General features: G+C 48.6%; 2 protein-coding genes across 2 annotated transcripts; one reads left to right on the forward strand and one right to left on the reverse strand.

Annotated features, from left to right (window-relative positions):
- Nucleotides 1-38: 38 nt before the first annotated feature.
- On the forward strand, nt 39-6,301 carry LOC128729308 (glutathione peroxidase-like). The gene is made up of 4 exons (XM_053822978.1): nt 39-54; nt 2,716-2,910; nt 4,583-4,809; nt 5,900-6,301. The coding sequence occupies exons 2-4, from the start codon at nt 2,795-2,797 to the stop codon at nt 6,211-6,213; spliced, it is 657 nt and encodes a 218-aa protein (XP_053678953.1). The 5' UTR covers nt 39-54; nt 2,716-2,794; the 3' UTR covers nt 6,214-6,301.
- A 317-nt stretch (nt 6,302-6,618) lies between these two features.
- LOC128728766 (glutamate receptor ionotropic, kainate 2-like) lies at nt 6,619-9,779 on the reverse strand. The gene is made up of 7 exons (XM_053822411.1): nt 8,815-9,779; nt 8,504-8,748; nt 8,243-8,432; nt 8,047-8,131; nt 7,947-7,971; nt 7,264-7,718; nt 6,619-7,187 (listed from the first exon to the last, which is right to left on the reverse strand). Exons 1-7 carry the CDS (start codon nt 9,721-9,723, stop codon nt 6,688-6,690), a joined length of 2,409 nt encoding a protein of 802 aa, XP_053678386.1. The 5' UTR covers nt 9,724-9,779; the 3' UTR covers nt 6,619-6,687.
- Nucleotides 9,780-18,530: the final 8,751 nt, after the last annotated feature.

Consider the following 18,530-nt stretch of genomic DNA (forward strand, 5'->3'; position numbering starts at 1 on the left):
ATGGCCGAGACGCGGAAAAGCTGCCCGCGCGAGCTTGGCGAATCGTAAAACTGGGTGCGTAAAACAAAGCCAGCTCCCGGCCGGGGTTGGTTTGGGGTCGCTTTTTTTTCTGGTTTTTAACCCTGCTTAATGGGAGACAGACAGACGGATCCGTTGGATGGCGCTGGTGAGGTATTAAAACGATAGGAGAAATGTCTGCGTGTGTGTGAGTGCTTTGGTGTTTTGCTTGGCGATGTTCGACGTGCGTGCTGTGTATGGTTTTAGTTGGCAATGTTAAATTTATGGTTCTCGTTCGAAATGGGTGATTGTTTAGCGGGTCAAGCTTCTGCTATTGCGGCACTATGGACGTGCGTACGTTTTGACTTGAATTGAGGGCAATAAAAACCACTCGCAGCATCCGATAAAAACGTTATTATTCATGCTATATTTCCTTAAGCGGGAGCATTCATGAAGCGTATTTTTCCACGCGTTTATCTCACAAACATCCGAGACTTTAGCAATGGTCTGATCGTAAAGATTGAAAGCACGATATATGCTGGTTTCATTTCAGCTGATAAGCTACGAAATTCGTGTTAAGATGGGCTTGGTTGGAAAAGTTTTTCATCTTTCTTTTTCAATGTCCCTGAAGGTGCACTACCAGCAAAAAGGATGGTTTCAGCAGGCTTTGAATTTATTCCTAAATCTTTCAAAAAAGAATTAAAATTATGAAACTTTATGAAATCAGCGCAAAATTTGAAATAAAATGGAATGCATTCAGACTTACATTTGATTCACTTTTAAGCTTGGAGCGAAATTCAAACTGACCACACCATGCCGATTTGTGCTGCTCATTACACTTGTACGCCATCTGCGCTCTCCTAATGACATTTTAATGGTTGCACCGGATACGTGGCCAAAAGCAGTCGTCTCATCGAACGTCGGTTCCTTCCAAGCCAACCCATACATTGCGCTTTTCCTTTGCAACTCAAAGTAATGTCTCGAGCTAGGTGTATGGCAGGGTTTAGGTATGATTGAGGGAAAATGCAGAAACAACTGTTTCTTTGCATTCATCCGCTAGAGCTGCAGGAAAACGGCAGACCTACACCAGCAAAGCCCTTAGCGAACCCTCACACCCAGAATGCTTTCCTTCTGGACCCTTCCGAACACCAGAAGTAATCGCTCGCTTCCCGACGCTCCGGTCGCCTCTCCTTGCCGAGAGTGAGAGAGAACGAGCCGAGAGTGCGCCCGGAAGTGCATCGTAGCAGGATGGTAAACTTAAACGATCAATAAAAGTGTGGCAGCAGCCCCCAAAACCGTACCAGCTGCGACTTACATCACGATGGTCACGTGCGGCAGACGATGGTAGGGCACGATTTTAATAGCGCTCTCGTTTATGCTTCTACTGCTCGAGTTCTGCTGCTGCTGCTCGTAAACCGCGCTCGGTTTCACCCTTGGGGCGCATTTTCTACGCCCCCAAAAGCCGTGCATCCACGCGCGCGCGTGTGCTTTTCGCTGGAGTTTGCAGCAGGTTTCCTCTTATTAACGCTCCCGGTTTTGATTGAAAAATGACGCGCACTCGCTGGAATGAGGGAAAACGGTGCAGCGAAGCTGTTGAAGTCCTTGCTTTTCTTTAATGTTTGTGCTCCGGTCATATATCGCCCTCGGGTTGGGTTCAGAGTTTAGTTTTCTGAAGGTTTTGAGAGCCCTAAAGGCGGACAAGCTAAACTAAGTAGCAGATTTTGGAAGCCAAGAAAATCATGCTTGGGTTTCTTATAAACAAGGTGGCTCTGATAAGGATCAAGGAAAATATCCTAAAAATGTTTTTGTTTGAAGTTATGTTATACTGCAGGGTTCAATGGCTTAGATACGAATACAATTTAATTAAAGTTTTTTAATTGATAAAAACAAGGATTAATATTAATAAAGCTTTTTGTTGAATTAATTATACTACCTAAGCTTCATGTTTTAATGATTAGAGAAAATTTTACCTGAAATAATCACACAAAAGAAGAACGATAATTTATACAAAAAGCTCAAGTTTTCCCTAATTAAAAGATTCATCAGCTTAAACCCTCCAGACCGAACGTACAATTATTCAAAAACCAAAAATTTCGCCGCACTTCTCCAGCACGTTGGCCGCCTCACCGACATGGCTTTCAAACCACGGCTGGGCAGCAAATTTTAATTTCAGGATAATTCCCAACCAACACCGCACGGCGAAACCACTCGACCACCTGGTCTCGGAACCGAACGCGGAAGTTGCGGGAAAGTTTTTGATGGAATGCGAGATAGGTCTAAGCAACAACGAAAGCTGCGGCCATTTTATGACGCTTCTCGACACGCCACTAAAAGCAGACATCCCGATTTCGATCGACGGTTTCGAGGCGCCTTGGTTGGAGAATTGAATTTCATTGAATTTAATTCGATTTGAGTCCATTCCACCCATCTTGTGCGTTGTTGTTGCGGAATAGTACTGCCAAGAATACGCACCCTCCAGACGAACCTGCCTGCGAATGGTTGATCCCGTTCGAGTTTTACCTTCCTTTTTTTTCATCCTCTCGCTGTTGTCGTGCGCTTGCTTTTCCTGCCATTTGCGCCGGGCTGGCTGGGGTTTTTTTTTGTATGTGTTTAATTTCATCCCGTCACTCTGCGATGGTTTTTCAGCGGAAATAGGATTTTCACATGAAATTTTAATTGATTTTTTCTCTGTCGCTCCCTTTTCGGCTTCCGTTTCAGTGCGAGGTCCACGTTTCAGACATTCCAGCCACCGACGAGTGAGTGAGCAAGCGAGTGTGAGATCTGAAAGAGAGCGAACATGTTGAGCTTCGGACGTCGCCTGATGGCCGGTCGGCGTGGGGCAGCAGTTGGTGCCTCGGTAGGCCTGCTTGGAACCGCAATGGTCGCCATCAACCTGCTGTCGTCCCCATCCGGGTAAGGTTCCACAATTCCATCAGGACTACGATATCTCGGATGTTGTTGGGGGACCCTTTTTGCTTTAAATGAGGCACAGAAAGAAAGAAAAAAACACACGCGTGTGCAGACCGAAATCGGTGAATTTTCACGCCGAATTGAATGAACGACCTTGGTTTGGTTTATCTTCTCGAAGAAGAGCCGGAGGTCGGCTGTTGTTATAGGGTCGTTGGACGAATAATGTCGTTTTATGTTCACTTACTTATCGTAGGTTGAAACGGCGGTAGCAATGGGAACATTTAGGAGTCTTAATTTATGTATTTCACTTTTATAGCTGTCTCGCCTGACCGATAAAGGACCATGCACCTTCAATGTACCTTTGAATTCATAGTCTAGTCTCTTTTACACAATAAACTTACGTTTTATTTTGCTTTGGTTTCGTGACAGCTTGTCATGACATAAATATCACTTCCAGTTTAACCTAATTTTTCGCTCTTTTGCGGAGCATTTCTTGAGCCGTTTTATAAAGAAAAGGTCCTTCAAAAAGGTACTTCGTTCAATGCAGCTCGTGAATTGGCTTTCACTTAAGCGGTATTAAGCTATTGATAATTCTCGAGCTCAGAAAACTTTCCGAGCACTAGCCCAATCACGGCCAAAAAACCCTCCCTGGTGATTACTGATGATGACGCCGCACAAGAAAAAAGAAAAAGCACGTCCAGACGAAAGCGAGATTTGTTTTGATTCATTTGGGGGCTTTTTTTCTGCTCACCACTTCGTTGATTAGTCAGGCGGATCCTCCCGAAACACGCCATAAGCCTGAGAGGGTAATTAGAAGCATACGAAACACATATACAGACACCTAGTGGGATGTGAAAGTACGAGTAGAAAGCCTCAGCACCACGAGGACGATAAAAAGAGCCTACATTTGACATTGATTAAGGTCGTGAAAGAAAAGTTTCTGAGCGTCCGCGCGATGAATGAGCGAGATCGATTGATGATCGATTAGCTCAATCACGACGTTCGTCTAGAAAGCCGAAAGACGCTCGGCATATTCAAAATAATCATCTTTAAACTCATGCCACATCCTTTTTATCACCAGTGCCAAATGAGCCGTCGTCGCGGAGGTTTTCAACGCCCAGATTTCTTGATTGTTTTTTGACAAGCCACCGCAATTAAAATGATTTTGAATGTCAATGGCGCTCTTAGTAGAATGCTAGAATTCATAAACAATTTCCTTTGGGTAATTAGGATACTATACTGAAGCATTCTTTCAATAAAATATAGTTTAAATTCAACCATTTTTTTACATTAAATCAAGGAAGAGATTAGAATCAAATACAATTAATTTCAAATATTTTCCTACCACTTCATTTTCTTGTTCCTTATCATGGTGTGCTCGTAAATTACCAAGAGCTTTATTCGGGATGGCGTGCTCCTGTGGTTTCGGTGATAATTTATACAATTTAAAGAGTATTCCCACACGATGCTGGTGGAATTTCCACTTCGTGCTGTGTTTGAGTGACGAGTCCTGACTGCGTGATCGGGCTTGAGAGGAAAATAATTAATACCTATTTACTACCGCCCTGAGAATCGAAGGGCTCGTCTGTAGAGGCGTCGCTTTTGACGGCACATGCTGCGGAGATGTTGATGGTTCACACTAAATTAAACTCACTGCTTGTTTTTGACGTTTCAGGGTTGCCGCGTGCTCATCAGCTCAACCACCTGCAACCGGAGCAGATGGGAAGGTAGCTAGCTCGGTATATGACTTCACCGCGAATGATATCGATGGGAAAGCGGTCCAGTTGGGTCAGTATCGTGGTCATGTGTTGGTCATCGTGAATGTGGCTTCAAACTGCGGCTACACCGAGGGTCACTACAAAGAGTTCAACGAGCTGCACAAGGAGTACGCCGAGTCGAAGGGTGAGTTAGGCAGGTTTATACGTCTACACTGTAGGAGTACAGAATACGCGCTCTTGAAACGGAACTTCCTAAAGCTGGGCTTTTGGAGGCAGAATCACGGTTTAATAATTCAACAAATAAAATGTTGCTGTTGTTCAACTATGTGCTTGTTTTTTTTGGGGAATCTGAATTGATCTGAGCTACCGAGTGTTCCACGAAACGTACTCCAAATAGAACGGCAAGATGTGGAAGGCGTAAACTGGCAGATCACTATCGGGCTTCTCTGTGTTGTGGGTGCTTTAAATTGACGTCCACAAACACGTCCTGTTGAGGCTCCAAGCTCGTCCTTGACCCGGGGACCCTAGCGGCCTCCCTGCCGGTAGTTATTTATGGCTCCTCCAACACCGTCATTCGCCTTTCAGGAGCTGCTTTCTCTTCTCCTTATTCGCGTTCACGTTCCCAAAACTGCCGCTGGCATCTTGGGGCGAGATTTCGCACGATTTAGCAATTTTTGCTCGCCCCGCGTTTTAGGGAAGGGGAGATGTATTTCGTATGCTGCTGGAGTTTTTTCGAAGCCGAGTAGGACGTACATCGCCTACTCAATTCGCGGTCAGATCATCGCAGCAGCTGGGCGAACGATTTTTATGGGCCCTGTGCGATGGGGTGGAAAATTCGAGCGCACCAATTTCCGTTTGCCAGTTCTCGTCTGTTTTCGCTTTTTTTTTCGGCTGTGGGTGAGTTTCCCGGTTTGTGGTATTTCTCGCTTCGGTGGTGCTTTAGTTCAAGTCACGTTCCCGGCGAATCTTAGCTGCTGTGACGGCGATTGGACGAATGACGGACGTGGATTTTAATTTCCTTCAGCTCGGTGTTGAAGGACGAATGCACGATTCGTTAAACGCCTCTCGGAGAGACTCTGGTTTCAATGTTTCAGAAGACGTGGATTTGAGTTTTTAATCGCCACGAAGCTGAATTTTGAATTTAATTTTGTAGGTTTAAAGGACAGATACAATCTGTAAAATTACGAAAAAAAGCGAGAGCAATTCTCAATTTCCAGGAGTTTGCAGCCGGCATCAATCAGCTCTCACTTATCTTCTCAAACCTTCCTTCACAGGACTACGCATCCTTGCATTCCCATGCAACCAATTCGGTGGTCAGGAACCGGGTACAAACGCCGAGATCAAGCGATTCGCCGAAGCCCGTGGAGCCAAGTTTGATATGTTCGCCAAGGTTGACGTTAATGGTGATGACGCCCATCCGCTCTGGCAGTACCTGAAGCAACGTCAGGGTGGCACATTGGTCGATGCAATCAAGTGGAACTTCACCAAGTTCATTGTGGACAAGCAGGGCCAACCGGTTGGTCGGTACGGACCAACTACCAGCCCGCTGGAGATGCGTCAGGAACTGGAAAAGTACCTCAATCAGTAGGTGTTCGTTGCGCTCCATAATTATGTAGGCCTCAGAAGGCGTTTCTCTCGAAGCCCGTTATTTACTCCAATAAAATCGTTTGCATTTGTATTCAGTAGCAAAAATAATCAAAAGTGTATGGGATTTTGTTTTAAAGTTGATGACATAATGGAAAGAATTTTTGCAAATATCAGAAAAAACTATAGAAGAATATGATTTGCAGGTGAGAAAAACAAAAACGAGCGCACAGAATTTAAACCTAGTTCTAGACCCACAGGAAGTTTCAACGAAAATTTTGTTAACTTCAGAAAGAATAAAAGCATTATCGTTTTGATTTCGGAAGCTGTTGAAGCTGTAAATAGCGCCTTCCATTATAAAGAGTGGTTTATTCGTGATAGTACACACGCGTAACGTCAGTGCCACACGGATATGCAAACACGTACACACAAAGAGTAAAGCGTCAAGTTCTTGGACATCTTCCTACAAACCTTGACGTTAGTTCTTGTCAAAGTTGAAGCCAATTTTGTCGATATTCGTGAGGCTAGCCGCAGTACGAACGTTGTTGGTCCTGCCAGCCTGTTCTGACCCACGTCGCGATTCCGACTTCGACCTTAGCGAGCTCTTCCCACTTGCCGTTGATTCGCTGAGCGTATTGTGGACCGGTTTAGAGGTAACTGAGATGTTGAGCGCAAACTTCAGCTCGGCTTTGAGCGCATCCCATGGTGTTACCTTCTCATCCACAGCCACCTTACGTACGTTCCACAGGAATTCGAGGATACCGATGATGAAGGCACACAGACAGCCCAATGCCAAGACAACGAACACACCACCAACGTTGCCGATACCGAGCTCGTTTTCACCTGCTGCATTTGGTACTTCCGTACACTGCCCACCACCACGCATTTCCTTCCACCAGCGTGTCTTTAGTTGATGCAGCTTGCCTTCTTCTTGCATCTTCAACACGGCACCACTGATCGCGGTTCGGTAGGGTGAATCTGGAATGATAAAAGGACGGAGATACGATGAGTGGATAGGGTTAAGACCACCTGACATGAGCTCTGGGTGACTCACTGACTGGCATCGCGATCCCGTAACCCTTGGAATCAAGCAGACCTCCGATCTGTGTAAGGTCACAATATCGTTCAGTGATGTACTCGAGTGAGGTTGACTCCATCAGGAAGGCGTACATTCGCTTGCCCTTGATGACACGATCACGTCCCTCGTCGTTGCTTTTAGTGAAGACAGATGGTCGGGCGGATTCCATCGCAGCCCACATGCGCTGGTATGTCGAGAAGTTGGAGGTCTGGAAAAACGCCATCGTACTGCCACCCATTAGTGCACCATACTTGATCTTACTCTGCTTGGCCAAGTCCTCAGCCGACTCGATCGTCGCGTCCATGCGCTCCATCGTGAGGAAAGCGGCCAAATTGGCGGTGTATGAGGACAGCATGATAAGGGCGAAGAACCACCACATGCCGGCAACGAGACGAGTCGAGATTGCCTTTGGTAGGATGTCACAACCTTGCCCCATGATGGAGCCCATCGTCAGCCAGAGTGCGTTGAACATATCCCAGATATTCTCCACCTCATCGTTGTCTTGTTTGCATGGATGTGGATTCTCCCAGTCAGCCGGTGCCATGCGTGACAGCACGAACAACAGCACCGAGACACCGAGGTATGCCGTCGCCATGTAGATCCAGACGTCAAGCGAAAGTGGTGAAAGGAAAGAGAATAGGTCCTTAGGTTGTTGCACGGGCTTGGCGTACAAGATGCTAATGCCTGGGAGAGTAAAGCGAGATCTTATTGGAACGAATACACCATGTAAGAAGTGCTTCTCAGCACGTTCAACCTCACCTAGCGTCATGAAAGGCATCGTGAAATCGACAGCTGTACGCCTCTCGTAAGTGATTGTCAGGTCGCACACAGCCAGATCAGCTTTCTGTTGCGTATGACAGGGGCAGTACAAAACAATTGATTACATTTTCACAGCTATGAGAATTCAGTATAAGAGAAAGTTTGGGATTTTACGCAAAATAAACGTTAATCTCACCCTATCGAGCAGATGTTTCACGAGACCGTCCCATTTCTTCGTGATCTTGTTATAGGAGCCGTACTTTCCATCTGGAACCAGCTCCATCCGGTACTGAAAGCCGAGAATTTTGGAAATTCCATCGATCAGCTCAAGCGAATAGCCCTCAAAGCGGTTGTTGCCCTCCAGGAACTCGCCATCTTTTTTCTCTCTGTAATTACACATCCAACAGGCACGTTTACAAAGGAGTCACCCTTATCAACCTGCTCTCAAAAGGCTCACTTGAACATGAGAAATGGAGCGCCGATTCGAGACGCCACGATGAAGGTCTTGTTCTGGAGGGACTCAACGATTTGAGAATACACTTCACCCTGACTTCGAGTGTAGTTGACACCATGCGTCGGGTCCCAGGTGGCGATCTTTTTGAAGCCCTCGTCCTTGCTCAGCTCGATAATGTCGAGGTGAAAGTGTGCTCGTCGACCGAAGTCATCGAATATGATTGGTCCCGTGATGCCATGCTCCGTTTTCTTTGAGAGTACATAATGTAGTATGTAGGGTGCTTTCAAAACTCCTCAAAGTTATTACCTACTTACCACTTTCATGTAGTTGATGATCCGCAACCCAAAAGGCCACTGACGAAGGTTTTTACTCCCACATGACAGCCGCGAGGGCGTTATCTCCTCTGTCGCATCCAGCTCACGAATCGCAGTGGCGTAGATCTTCACCGCGTCGTTGTACAGCGCTGATTCCGTGTGAACATGCTCAGGTGAGACACGGAACGGTCTCTTCATGCGAGCTTCTCCCTGCTCCCAATCGTGCACCGCATTCTTAATGTCGAAGCTCTTAGTGTCCATCAACCGCAGTGCGGTGATGTTCGATCGCGAGTAGCGCAGTTCCTCGAAGTCGATCGTGTGTGCGTCCAGCGACGTGATGATGTAGCTTTGGTACTCCTCGAGCATCTTCACCTCTTTCGCCTGGCGCAGTAGCTCTAGGATGCGCTCCGGGTGAATGTCTAGAATGATGTGTGACTCGCCGGACGACTGAATGTCCTTCAGAAGCGGCCGGTAGTCAGGATCATCATCGATCTGTCGCACTGTGATAGGTGCATCGCTTGGGCCGTGTATCTGCAGGATGTCTTTCAGCCTCATCAGGGCCTCATCTGAATCATAGATGATGGTGAAGCTCTTCCAGCTATAGTCAACGATCAGGTCAGCGAGAGCGCGCGACAGTACGTCCGCTTCTGGGTACAGGTTGATCGTCATCGATTGCAGCTCTGGATCGACGCCACCGAGTGGGTCCGGATCCCAGTGCGTGATGATGTGCGGTATCTCGAGTGTCTTGCAGATCGACCCAACGATGCCGGACGTCAGCATCGAGGATGGACCGAAGACAGCTGTAACACCTTCAGCTGCCAGCTCGCACACCTTCCGTTCTGTCTTGAAGCTGTCCTCAGGTGAAACGTATCGTACGATCGGAACTAGCTCGAAGTGCTTCTCGTGCATGTTGACGCGCTCGATCGCGTATCGGAACGCTATCTCGGACTCATAGCTGTGGTCTGGTACCTGATGGAAGATGGCACCTGGTGGAAGAGGAATAGAGCAGGTAGCTTAAAGGCACTGACGTGGTAGATGTTGGGGATCGTCGTAGAGGTTTGAGATCTGTTTGAAGTTGATTTGAGATGTTTGCAGAATTGATTGTAGAAATGTTGAAAGGCTGATGGCGTTCCTGTCATCAAATACACACAAATACACACAATGCAAAACCCTCCCACACAACTCGCACACTCACCAACGGGAATTTCACGTTTTCCATCGACCGGAAACCCAAGCGTGCAGAAACACACCAACAGCACCAACACCGGATGTAGATGTTCACACCTGACGCGGCTCTGCCCGAGCTGCATCCTGCCAGGTGTCTTCTCAAACACGGCAACAGACCCTGCACGTTCTTGGGGGTTAATCTCCCAACTACTTCCTCACGCACGAACGCCGCACTTTTCCACGGCTCCGTTTCACTGACAGCTCGCGGATGTGTTTCCACCAAAACACCCGTCACGGTCACGCACACCACGGTTTGGGCGACACGCACAAACACACCGCACGCCACGATCACGCGTGATGTCGCGCGACGTGTTCGTGCTTTGCCATCAACCGCTTCACCAGCGGGACCAAAAATAGCGCGCGTTTGTCGATGGCGAGCGAAAAGAAATGTCACAGTGACAGCGAGCACGCCTCGGGCACGAATGGCGGCACCGTCGATCGAGTGTTGGGGCCCTCGTTCAGGGGGTTTTTAGGTTCGCAGCTGTTGGCCGGTCCGTTGGCGTCCCTTTTCGGTTCAGCCGAGGTTGGTCGAGGTGGTTCGCAGACGCAAAACAAAATGCCACGCCAATCGCCGCTGGTCGCCGGCGAGATGCTGACAAAATGCGGTGTGTGCTTTGCTATATTTAGCTGGGGCGAGTTTTGAAAGCGAAAATAGCACACCACCCGGAGCTGGGGGCTTGGGTGGACGGTAGGGTGGCCCGAGCTGAAGGGGACATTCAAGACGAGTGACCTGCTTTCGTGGCACTGAACGAAATTATAAAATTCATCATATTTGAAGCGGTTACGCCAGCGGCTCTCAAGTGTTTCGGGGTGTTGGCATTCCGAGAATTCGCTTCTCGAGAATACCTACTGACGTGTAAGAGCATCTTTTAAGCGAAGAAACAATGGTGTTTTTGAAGAAGTTTTCATTAATGCTGATTGGAGACTCCATGGTAACATGTTTTATTCAAATTAGCTCCTCTGGCGTTAGGACTGAAAAATGTCTCCTAGTATACCTTGAGTATGACTGAATAAACTGCTTCACGTCCCGTGAAATGCCAAAAACAGACTTCTCGTGCGGGATTCGATTTTCTCAACCAAACCTGTAACAACATCGTGGATAGAGAAGTGCAATTTTGGAGCAACCATGTGCAGCAAGAAAATAGTGCATCCAAACCTTGGGTGGCGCAAACGAACATTTAGGGGTGAGCATGTGTGGCATCTGCTGGGTAGGCAACAATTTCCGCTCGTAAAACGATTGGCTGAGGCAGAAGAGCATTCATTTCCTGCGATGAAATAGCGTTATACATGGTATTTAAGCATTCGACAAGTATGTTGTTTATGGCGTTGGTCGATTTTGAATTACGACCAGACAAATGAAATGGTTTTATTGATTGAGTGTGTACGGAAATAAAAGTAGATAAGTGAAAGACGTTTGCTGATTCGCTGAAAGAAGATCATTTTATTGCTTTTGCAGAGAAAGTCCAGCTAAGTTGCTTTTACGAACGAAAACGCAGAAAGCTCAGTGTGTGGTATTGGTATTAGTAAAGCTTTTTAACACCGTTATGCAGGAAATAATAAGTTAAATATTAATTGATATACCTTACCAATGGGTGTCAAGTTAGAGCAAATATTTAAAAAAGGATGGTCCAAATAAAAGCATAAAATCAGCACAAACAAAAGACTTTCGATATTATTACAAGTAAAACCTCGAAAAGCTTTAATCCTGTTCGAAAAGCTTTGTGAATAGATGAAAATAAAGTATACTAATCCTGCTCAAGTTTCCGCGGTGTTGGGCATCAGGTGATGAAAGAAAGCATCGAAATACAAAAGCTTTGTCCTTTTAGTGCACCTCATAAATGAACCATTTTTTATATACGCAAAGCTCTTCGAAAAGCTCGTCTGTAAAAAAAAGCTTAGGATACGAATAGCAGAGTATGAAACAAAAGAGTTTTCTTCCATCGCAATCGCACAAACAAGAAGCATTCCTTATCCATAGTTCAAACCACTGTCATGCCATCTCGACATGTCAGCCTACCAGCAGAGCAGGAATAATTAATGACACCCAGGACACGCGTCGAATGGCAGTAATGCTTGTAACATCCGCAGCACGGGGGACCCTAATGGTTGCCGCGGAGAGGAAGATTGATGTGTTTAGAACCCGTCTATCTTCCGATGCAGCGGATTGCAACAAGACCGTATGTTATGGGTCGTTAGCAAAGAAGGCTACGGATGCCGGACGTCAGAAAAACATGCGGAACAAAATGACCCCGAGATGGGCAATCGAGCTATCGCTTCCGTTGCCTATTAATCATTCATTTGAAGCAGAATTCCCGCAGCACATTACAGAAGTTTGTGAAATGTGTTGTGCAATATTTCAGGCACACACGCGAGAGTTCACGCGAATGAAATATTTCACTCCTGAAAGCTCTTCCGTCGGTGATAAGAAAGCACTCCTTTTCGCAGGCAAGCGGTCACTCACCGATGCGCACTGAGTGCCGCAGCATCCGAACCTCGACACGTTTCGGACTCACTCCACAAACCACCAGGCGTCTCCATCGGGTGGTTGTGCGTTATCAGTGAGTGCTCGTGGGCACTCAGCCGTACCTTCGGGCGTGAGTGACCCTGACGCGTACGCCACAGCCCGCGCACACTCCACCAAAGTGCCTTTGCGCATGTGACGTACACACCAGATGAGTTCCGAGCCCACCGACTGAAGCTTTGAGCGCTTCCGGTTGAAGCTTCCGTGAGTGCCTTCAGCTCAGCATCCGCTATTGTAAAGGCGCGTGAACTCACGACAGAAGGCGTCAGTGTAGTCACATCCTTCGCAACCCTCGCATGAGCTCAGCTTCTCCGGACGAGCGGCCTTTAAAAACCGACCGCACCGAACGGCCACGAGTCAGTTCGCAGCCAGGTGTCGCAGCTTCCCGGATCGCTTCCGAGCAGAGCCCCGGCGGGCTGTTGCGTGCGCGAGTGTGTGTGTGTGTGTGCGTTAGAGTGTGAGTGCTGTAGAAGGATGCTAGAGGCTGACAAGTGCGTGTAGGGCACGCGACTTTTGCTGCGTCTTGTCGAAATATCATCGTATTTTCATCTTCACAAACAATCAACAACAAAAAAGCCCACACACTCCAAGGGTGATTGGTGAGACAAGGACTCACGGAAGAGTGACAGAGACATAGCTTCCGGTGCTGGTGACGTACGTGAACGTGGATTGTTTTGCCTGCTCGTGAGGTTGCTGAAGAACTCCGCGAATTCGTTGCCTCGTGCTCGAGGCGAACGTTTTGACAGATCGAGCATCGCGCGTGTGTGCGTGGTTTGAGTGACACTGCGTACAGCAGCCAGGGCACGTTCCGCTTGTCGATTACGTGCCCGTGCTTTCCACGATACCGTGACACTATCGAAGGAGCGCTAGATCCAGACCGCTTGTTGACAGGAGCCATCTCGATCTCCGCTGCAATCAAAGCCTCCCCTCCCCAGAAGCGCGTGCGAACGGTCACAACCGCACACACTCATACTTCCCTGGACCGCGTGCAAAAAAACACTGGCCAAAAAGGGCTTGTGAGCAAAAAGCCTACTGCCGCAGCTTCCTTGCGGGAAAACGCACCATCGGTGTGTGCGAGAGCGCCTGTACGACCGCGTTTTTAGTCCTTTCTGGCTTCCCGCTGCGGGTGCGTTTGTGTGCGTGCGTTTGTTGTTGCTTCCAGCCTGTCCCATCACACAACTCCGAGTGTGTGCGTGCGTGCATGTGTGTGTGTGTGTGCGTGAGCTCGCGTGTGTTTGGGCAGGAGTGCGACGGAAAGGGGCCCCAAAAACCAAAACATCGTCACCATCACCAACGAACGCGAGCGCAACGGTCGAGGTAGTTGGCACACCAATACCAGCATCCACCGCGTCCATCAACCGGAACACGGCCACCATTCAAACGAACTGGCGTAGTGCATAAATAACGCAGGCCGTTTTTGCTTCGGCTTCTGCTAGCTACCTCGTGCGTCTCCATCAGCGCAACACACAGCCGTTTGCTGCGTGAGTGTTGGTGTGCGCGAAGGAAAGCGAACCGCTAAAAGTAACATCCCCCGCTAACCACTGCGCTACCCACCTCAACCCTCTTGTGTACTCCATCCATCCTCCAGGGAGGCTGCCGCAGTGAGAACTGCCGGTTTTCGGTTGAAAACGCGAAAACTGAGCGCAACTGAGCGCAAGTGAGCGCCCGAGTCCTTGCGTGTTAGCAGGCGAAAGCTAGTGAGCGCCATGACGATACCGGGTCGGTGGGCCCGGCGGTGTTGGGGTTGCTACTGCTGCTGCTTCACCCTGCTCGTCCTCTGCACCCTGTTCAGCGTGGAACCCTGCGGTGCCCTACCGGACGCCATCCGAATCGGTGAGTAGCAGCGTGCGAGCGAGTCTGTTCTTCTTATTTCTTCTTCGGTTGTTGCACGCATTCTGTACACACGTTAGGACGCTTCTTTGGGCGCCCGATCGGGCTGTTTAGGGGGGAGATCGATCGAGGTACTGCAGAAGACGGGCAGGGATGTTTTAATAAAATGTCATTCTAAAAGAACTCCGCAGAAGATGCACCAAAGAAAGAACCATTCTTGCTCGACGCGAAGTCGCCCCTTGTTTGTTTTAGAGGGGTGTCTCAGGAGTCCTCCCATAGGACCTGAGCACCTCCCACGACGGTGGTAATAACCCTATGCATAGAGTAATGAACGCTGCATAGTAGAAGGACATACTCTCGTCTTTGTTCGTGGCGGGTTTTGCCTGTCTGCAAGGACCTCATTCGAGGAGCTGCCGTGGATTGGACAGACCAGGGACGCACGAAGACGTGGATGTATCAACAAATATAGAGCAAAGTCTGGATTAGCCGGCGCCATTGTCTGTAGAATGACTCCGCTCGATTACACACCTGGAAAGGTTTTTCACAGCCATTTAATTATCCCATGTCGAAGTGACGCGACGTAAACGCCCCCGAGATAATGGAACTACTGCAAAAGCGACTGCTGTCGCTAATGTCGAGTCATTTAAGATCCTTACTGACCACCGCTGGGAGGAGATGGTACACAGGGCCCGTCGTGTGACATTCGGCCCGTCATTCGGCAGGCGCGAAGTGTCAAAATTGTTTTTCCTGGAAGCTGTTTATTTTTAGATGCAAGATGAATTTGCTGATTTGATGCTTTGTTCAGCATACAAAGGCTCGATTTTGAAAGGCAGCAATGGCAACTGACGGCTTCTTCGTAGCTCGATGTGACCGTCAGATTAAAAAAAACACGAATTTGGCATGTTGTTCTCACCATTTAATGGAAATGCGTTTAAAATTGTTTGTGTACGCTACAGATGCATGCTTTCTGACCATTTTTTTTCCATTTTCCAGCACCTCTAAAGCAGTTTATTATCTTAAACGGCGCTTTGCTCTAATTTCATCGGAATGCTCAGGCCAGCGAACGAATGCGCAAATAATTTTGCATATCGCTTCCAGCTGGCTTTTCCGTTAATTTAGCAGATAATCCAAATGTTTCCGGTCGTTCCCGGAAACTCGCTTCCCCTGCCAGCGATGCTGGGATTTTTCGTACCCTCACTCCTACCGGACGTGGCAGGTTTGTGTGCGTATGATTTCACTCCACCCTCGTCCGGTACGTTCCTTTTTATCACCTATGTCGTGTCATGTCATGTCCGTCACTTCAGTGTGGCGCTTTTTTTCTTTCTTTATTGCTCTTTCCGGACGTTGCGCTCAGATGTTGGGGAGTTTCAGGAAATCTCCTCCCAGTAGCGCATGCTTTTTTCCAACAATTCCTTTGATGCTGCATGTTGGTCAAACGTCAAATACTATCACACCACTCATAGTTCGGTTTACGGAACGTTTTCGATATTACGGTGTGGTTTTCTGGGTTATAATTAGAAATTTATTCTGAAATCATGCGTCGATTTTTGGAAATTTGAGGCCGGAATAAATTGAGACAAATTGGAATGATGAAAAACCAAGGCAACCTAGCCCCTATGAAGAATCGAAAGCGTGTTTCTGGTGGGCCGATATTCCTATAATTGAACTTCCGGAAAATTGAGCATCGCTTCCAGCAGTCCTTCCAAAACGAAGCTCTTTTAACGTTCACCAACATCACCGCTTGAACGTTCAATTGAGCGATTATCATTTTCCACGTGATGGAAGCTCCGGAACACAAAACCGAAGCGAATTGCTCGCAGGATAAAAGAAGGACATTCACCCGGGCGGTTGCAGCTCGGAAAGGACTTCGACCAGCCGTCGTTAAATAATACGCAAAACTACGCAACCGAGACGTGGAAAAAAGCCGGCGTGGAAAACCGAGCCCCAACCGGCTTGGATCGCAATGCGAGTTTTCCGCATCTCTCCTTTTCTCTTTCACCCTCCTCCTCCCGCGCTGTGGAATGCCGGTTGCGACGAAACAATACGCCACGATCCGTCCGGATGCGCCCGCCAGTCGAAGGATTTCTACATCTCAATTCGCGTGTCCTGCCGCCGAAGGGAAAGCCCACACCAGCGGAAACGCGCTCGTGCCCTTCGCGTACGTGACTACGTGGTTGGGGGTGGGCTGGTTCGAAGGTCCTGCAATCGGAGTATGTGTGTGTGTGTTTGTGTGTTGGTTCCCGGTTTTCCTGGCATTTCCGCTGACAGGACACCTGCTCGAGGGCGGCTTGGGAGGCTCTCGTGAGGGTGGAATTATAATTTATCTTCCAATAACATTACTGCCCCGATCCGTGACCCCTACCTGCCCTCCGAAAACCCGATGAAGCCATCACCCTCGCCCTTCCAAACCCCCGTCCCGTAGCACCTCCTTCCTCTGCTTCAGCCCGATTTTCCCTCACCAATGGTTGTCATTCGCTGACGGGGCAGAAATTCTATCTCATGAGGTGAAGGGGGATGATGAGGAGGAACGAAGGATAGGAGAGAGAGAGAGGGGGAGGGAGAGAAAAGAGGAAGAAGACGGGAAGAATGTGTCTCCCAATGTAACACACTCCCTTCCAGCATCCCCTCACACACGTACTCGAGATCACACGAGGTCGAAAGGCCATCACCTTTCGACCAGAGAGAGAGAAAGAAAGAGAAAGAGAGAGAGAGAGAGAGAGAGAGAGAGAAAGAGAGGGAGAGAGAGATGGAATGAATGCGAAATAGAAAAAAAAGACTAGATGATGCAGTTCCAGGGCTGGATTCGATTAGAAGGCGTTCGGAGGGTTGGTTTCTTTTCGCTTGGTTTTCCCGGCTCGCTAGAGTGAGATGTAAGAACAGCAGATGTGTGGGGAGGAGGTCCAAAGCCCTCTTCTCCCCACCTCCTCCCCCCCTTCCCCACATCCACCTTGCTGTGGTCGCGAACCGGACCGTTAATATTATTACGCCTCCCGGAAGGCGCAGGTTCGCAGGTCGCTGTGGCACGAGCCTAGGAAGCTGTTTGCTTAATAAAGGCCGCAGCGCGGGTGGCGGGAGTGGGAAAACTAGCCGCTTTTCCACCGCGCTCCCGTGCGCTTGATAAATGGCTTTGCGATATCGCGTCACGCAAAGGGTCTGGTTTGGCAGGTTTTGGTCTTGTTCTTTTCTTTTTTTTTATATCCACTGCCAACATTGTGCTCTCTCGTTCTTCCTCTCCCTCTCCCTCTCCCTCTCCCTCTCGCTCCCTCTCGTTCACCTTTTGCACTGGTTTCGTTTTTCTTTCCCTTTTCGCTTCCGTAGGCCCAACGTTTACAAGCACGGGTTACTCGAGCGGGAGCATTTTCCCGCCATCTTGAGCCGTTGTTGCGGTTTTTCCACGCTCCCTTACATCTAACCCCTCCCCGCCCCCCTTTTTCCTCCTGTTTCCCCTCCCACACTTCTGCTTCACTCTCGCGAACAAACATCAGCAGCCGGCTGCGTGCTGCCGGGTTTTGCATCTCCTGCGTGGAGTTGCGGCAAATTCTTTTTCTGCTCTGTTGCTCCTAGACCAGGCTGCTTCCCTGCCCACGCGTTTCGCTACCAACCGAACGACATTTCCGGTTGCTTGCGCCCGACCGGCCATGTTCGCGAGCGCGGGAAAAACCAGCCCCGAAACGGTTCCTTCCTTTTTTTTCGCGGGTGGAATTGAATCGCAAAAGCGCGACTGTCATCGCAGCTCCGTGATTGATGGAGGCAGCATTCTCGGGGAGCGGAGGGAGGGTGGGAGTGAAAGAAGGGCGGTGGTTGGTTCAATGTCGAATGATGGATGCCATCCCACTCTCACCGCACCCCATTGCCCAAACCATCTCCCAAATCCATTAGCGACCTTTAAGCGCGTGCGGCGGCAACCAACCGATTAAAGTCCTGTTGGTGTGCTTTTCATTTTTTTACAACGAAAATATTAGAAAAAAAAGAGAAAGATTAAATCCCTTTTTCACTTGGGACACACGCACGCACATGCACTCTCGCTTTCGGTCCGAACGCTCCCTAAGGGCTGAATTTTCTCTGATTGAATTACTACAAATCGGTCCATTTCTCGTTCTCGCCTCGGATTAGTAATGGGTGCGGGTGGGATGAGTGG

This window comes from Anopheles nili, chromosome X (assembly GCF_943737925.1).
Source record: "Anopheles nili chromosome X, idAnoNiliSN_F5_01, whole genome shotgun sequence".
In the NCBI taxonomy this organism is placed as follows: Eukaryota; Metazoa; Arthropoda; class Insecta; order Diptera; family Culicidae; genus Anopheles; species Anopheles nili.

Bases quoted from the DNA above. Each gene is read 5' to 3' on its own strand.
- LOC128729308 (XM_053822978.1), top strand. From the start codon at position 2,795: ATGTTGAGCTTCGGACGTCGCCTGATGGCCGGTCGGCGTGGGGCAGCA. The intron at 2,911-4,582 runs GTAAGGTTCCAC...TTGACGTTTCAG, and splicing joins CTGCTGTCGTCCCCATCCGG to GGTTGCCGCGTGCTCATCAG. The intron at 4,810-5,899 runs GTGAGTTAGGCA...CTTCCTTCACAG, and splicing joins GGAGTACGCCGAGTCGAAGG to GACTACGCATCCTTGCATTC.
- LOC128728766 (XM_053822411.1), bottom strand. From the start codon at position 9,723: ATGCACGAGAAGCACTTCGAGCTAGTTCCGATCGTACGATACGTTTCA. The intron at 8,749-8,814 runs GTAAGTAGGTAA...GTACTCTCAAAG, and splicing joins TCATCAACTACATGAAAGTG to AAAACGGAGCATGGCATCAC. The intron at 7,719-7,946 runs CGTGCAACAACC...CTCCATCATGGG, and splicing joins AGCATCTTGTACGCCAAGCC to GCAAGGTTGTGACATCCTAC.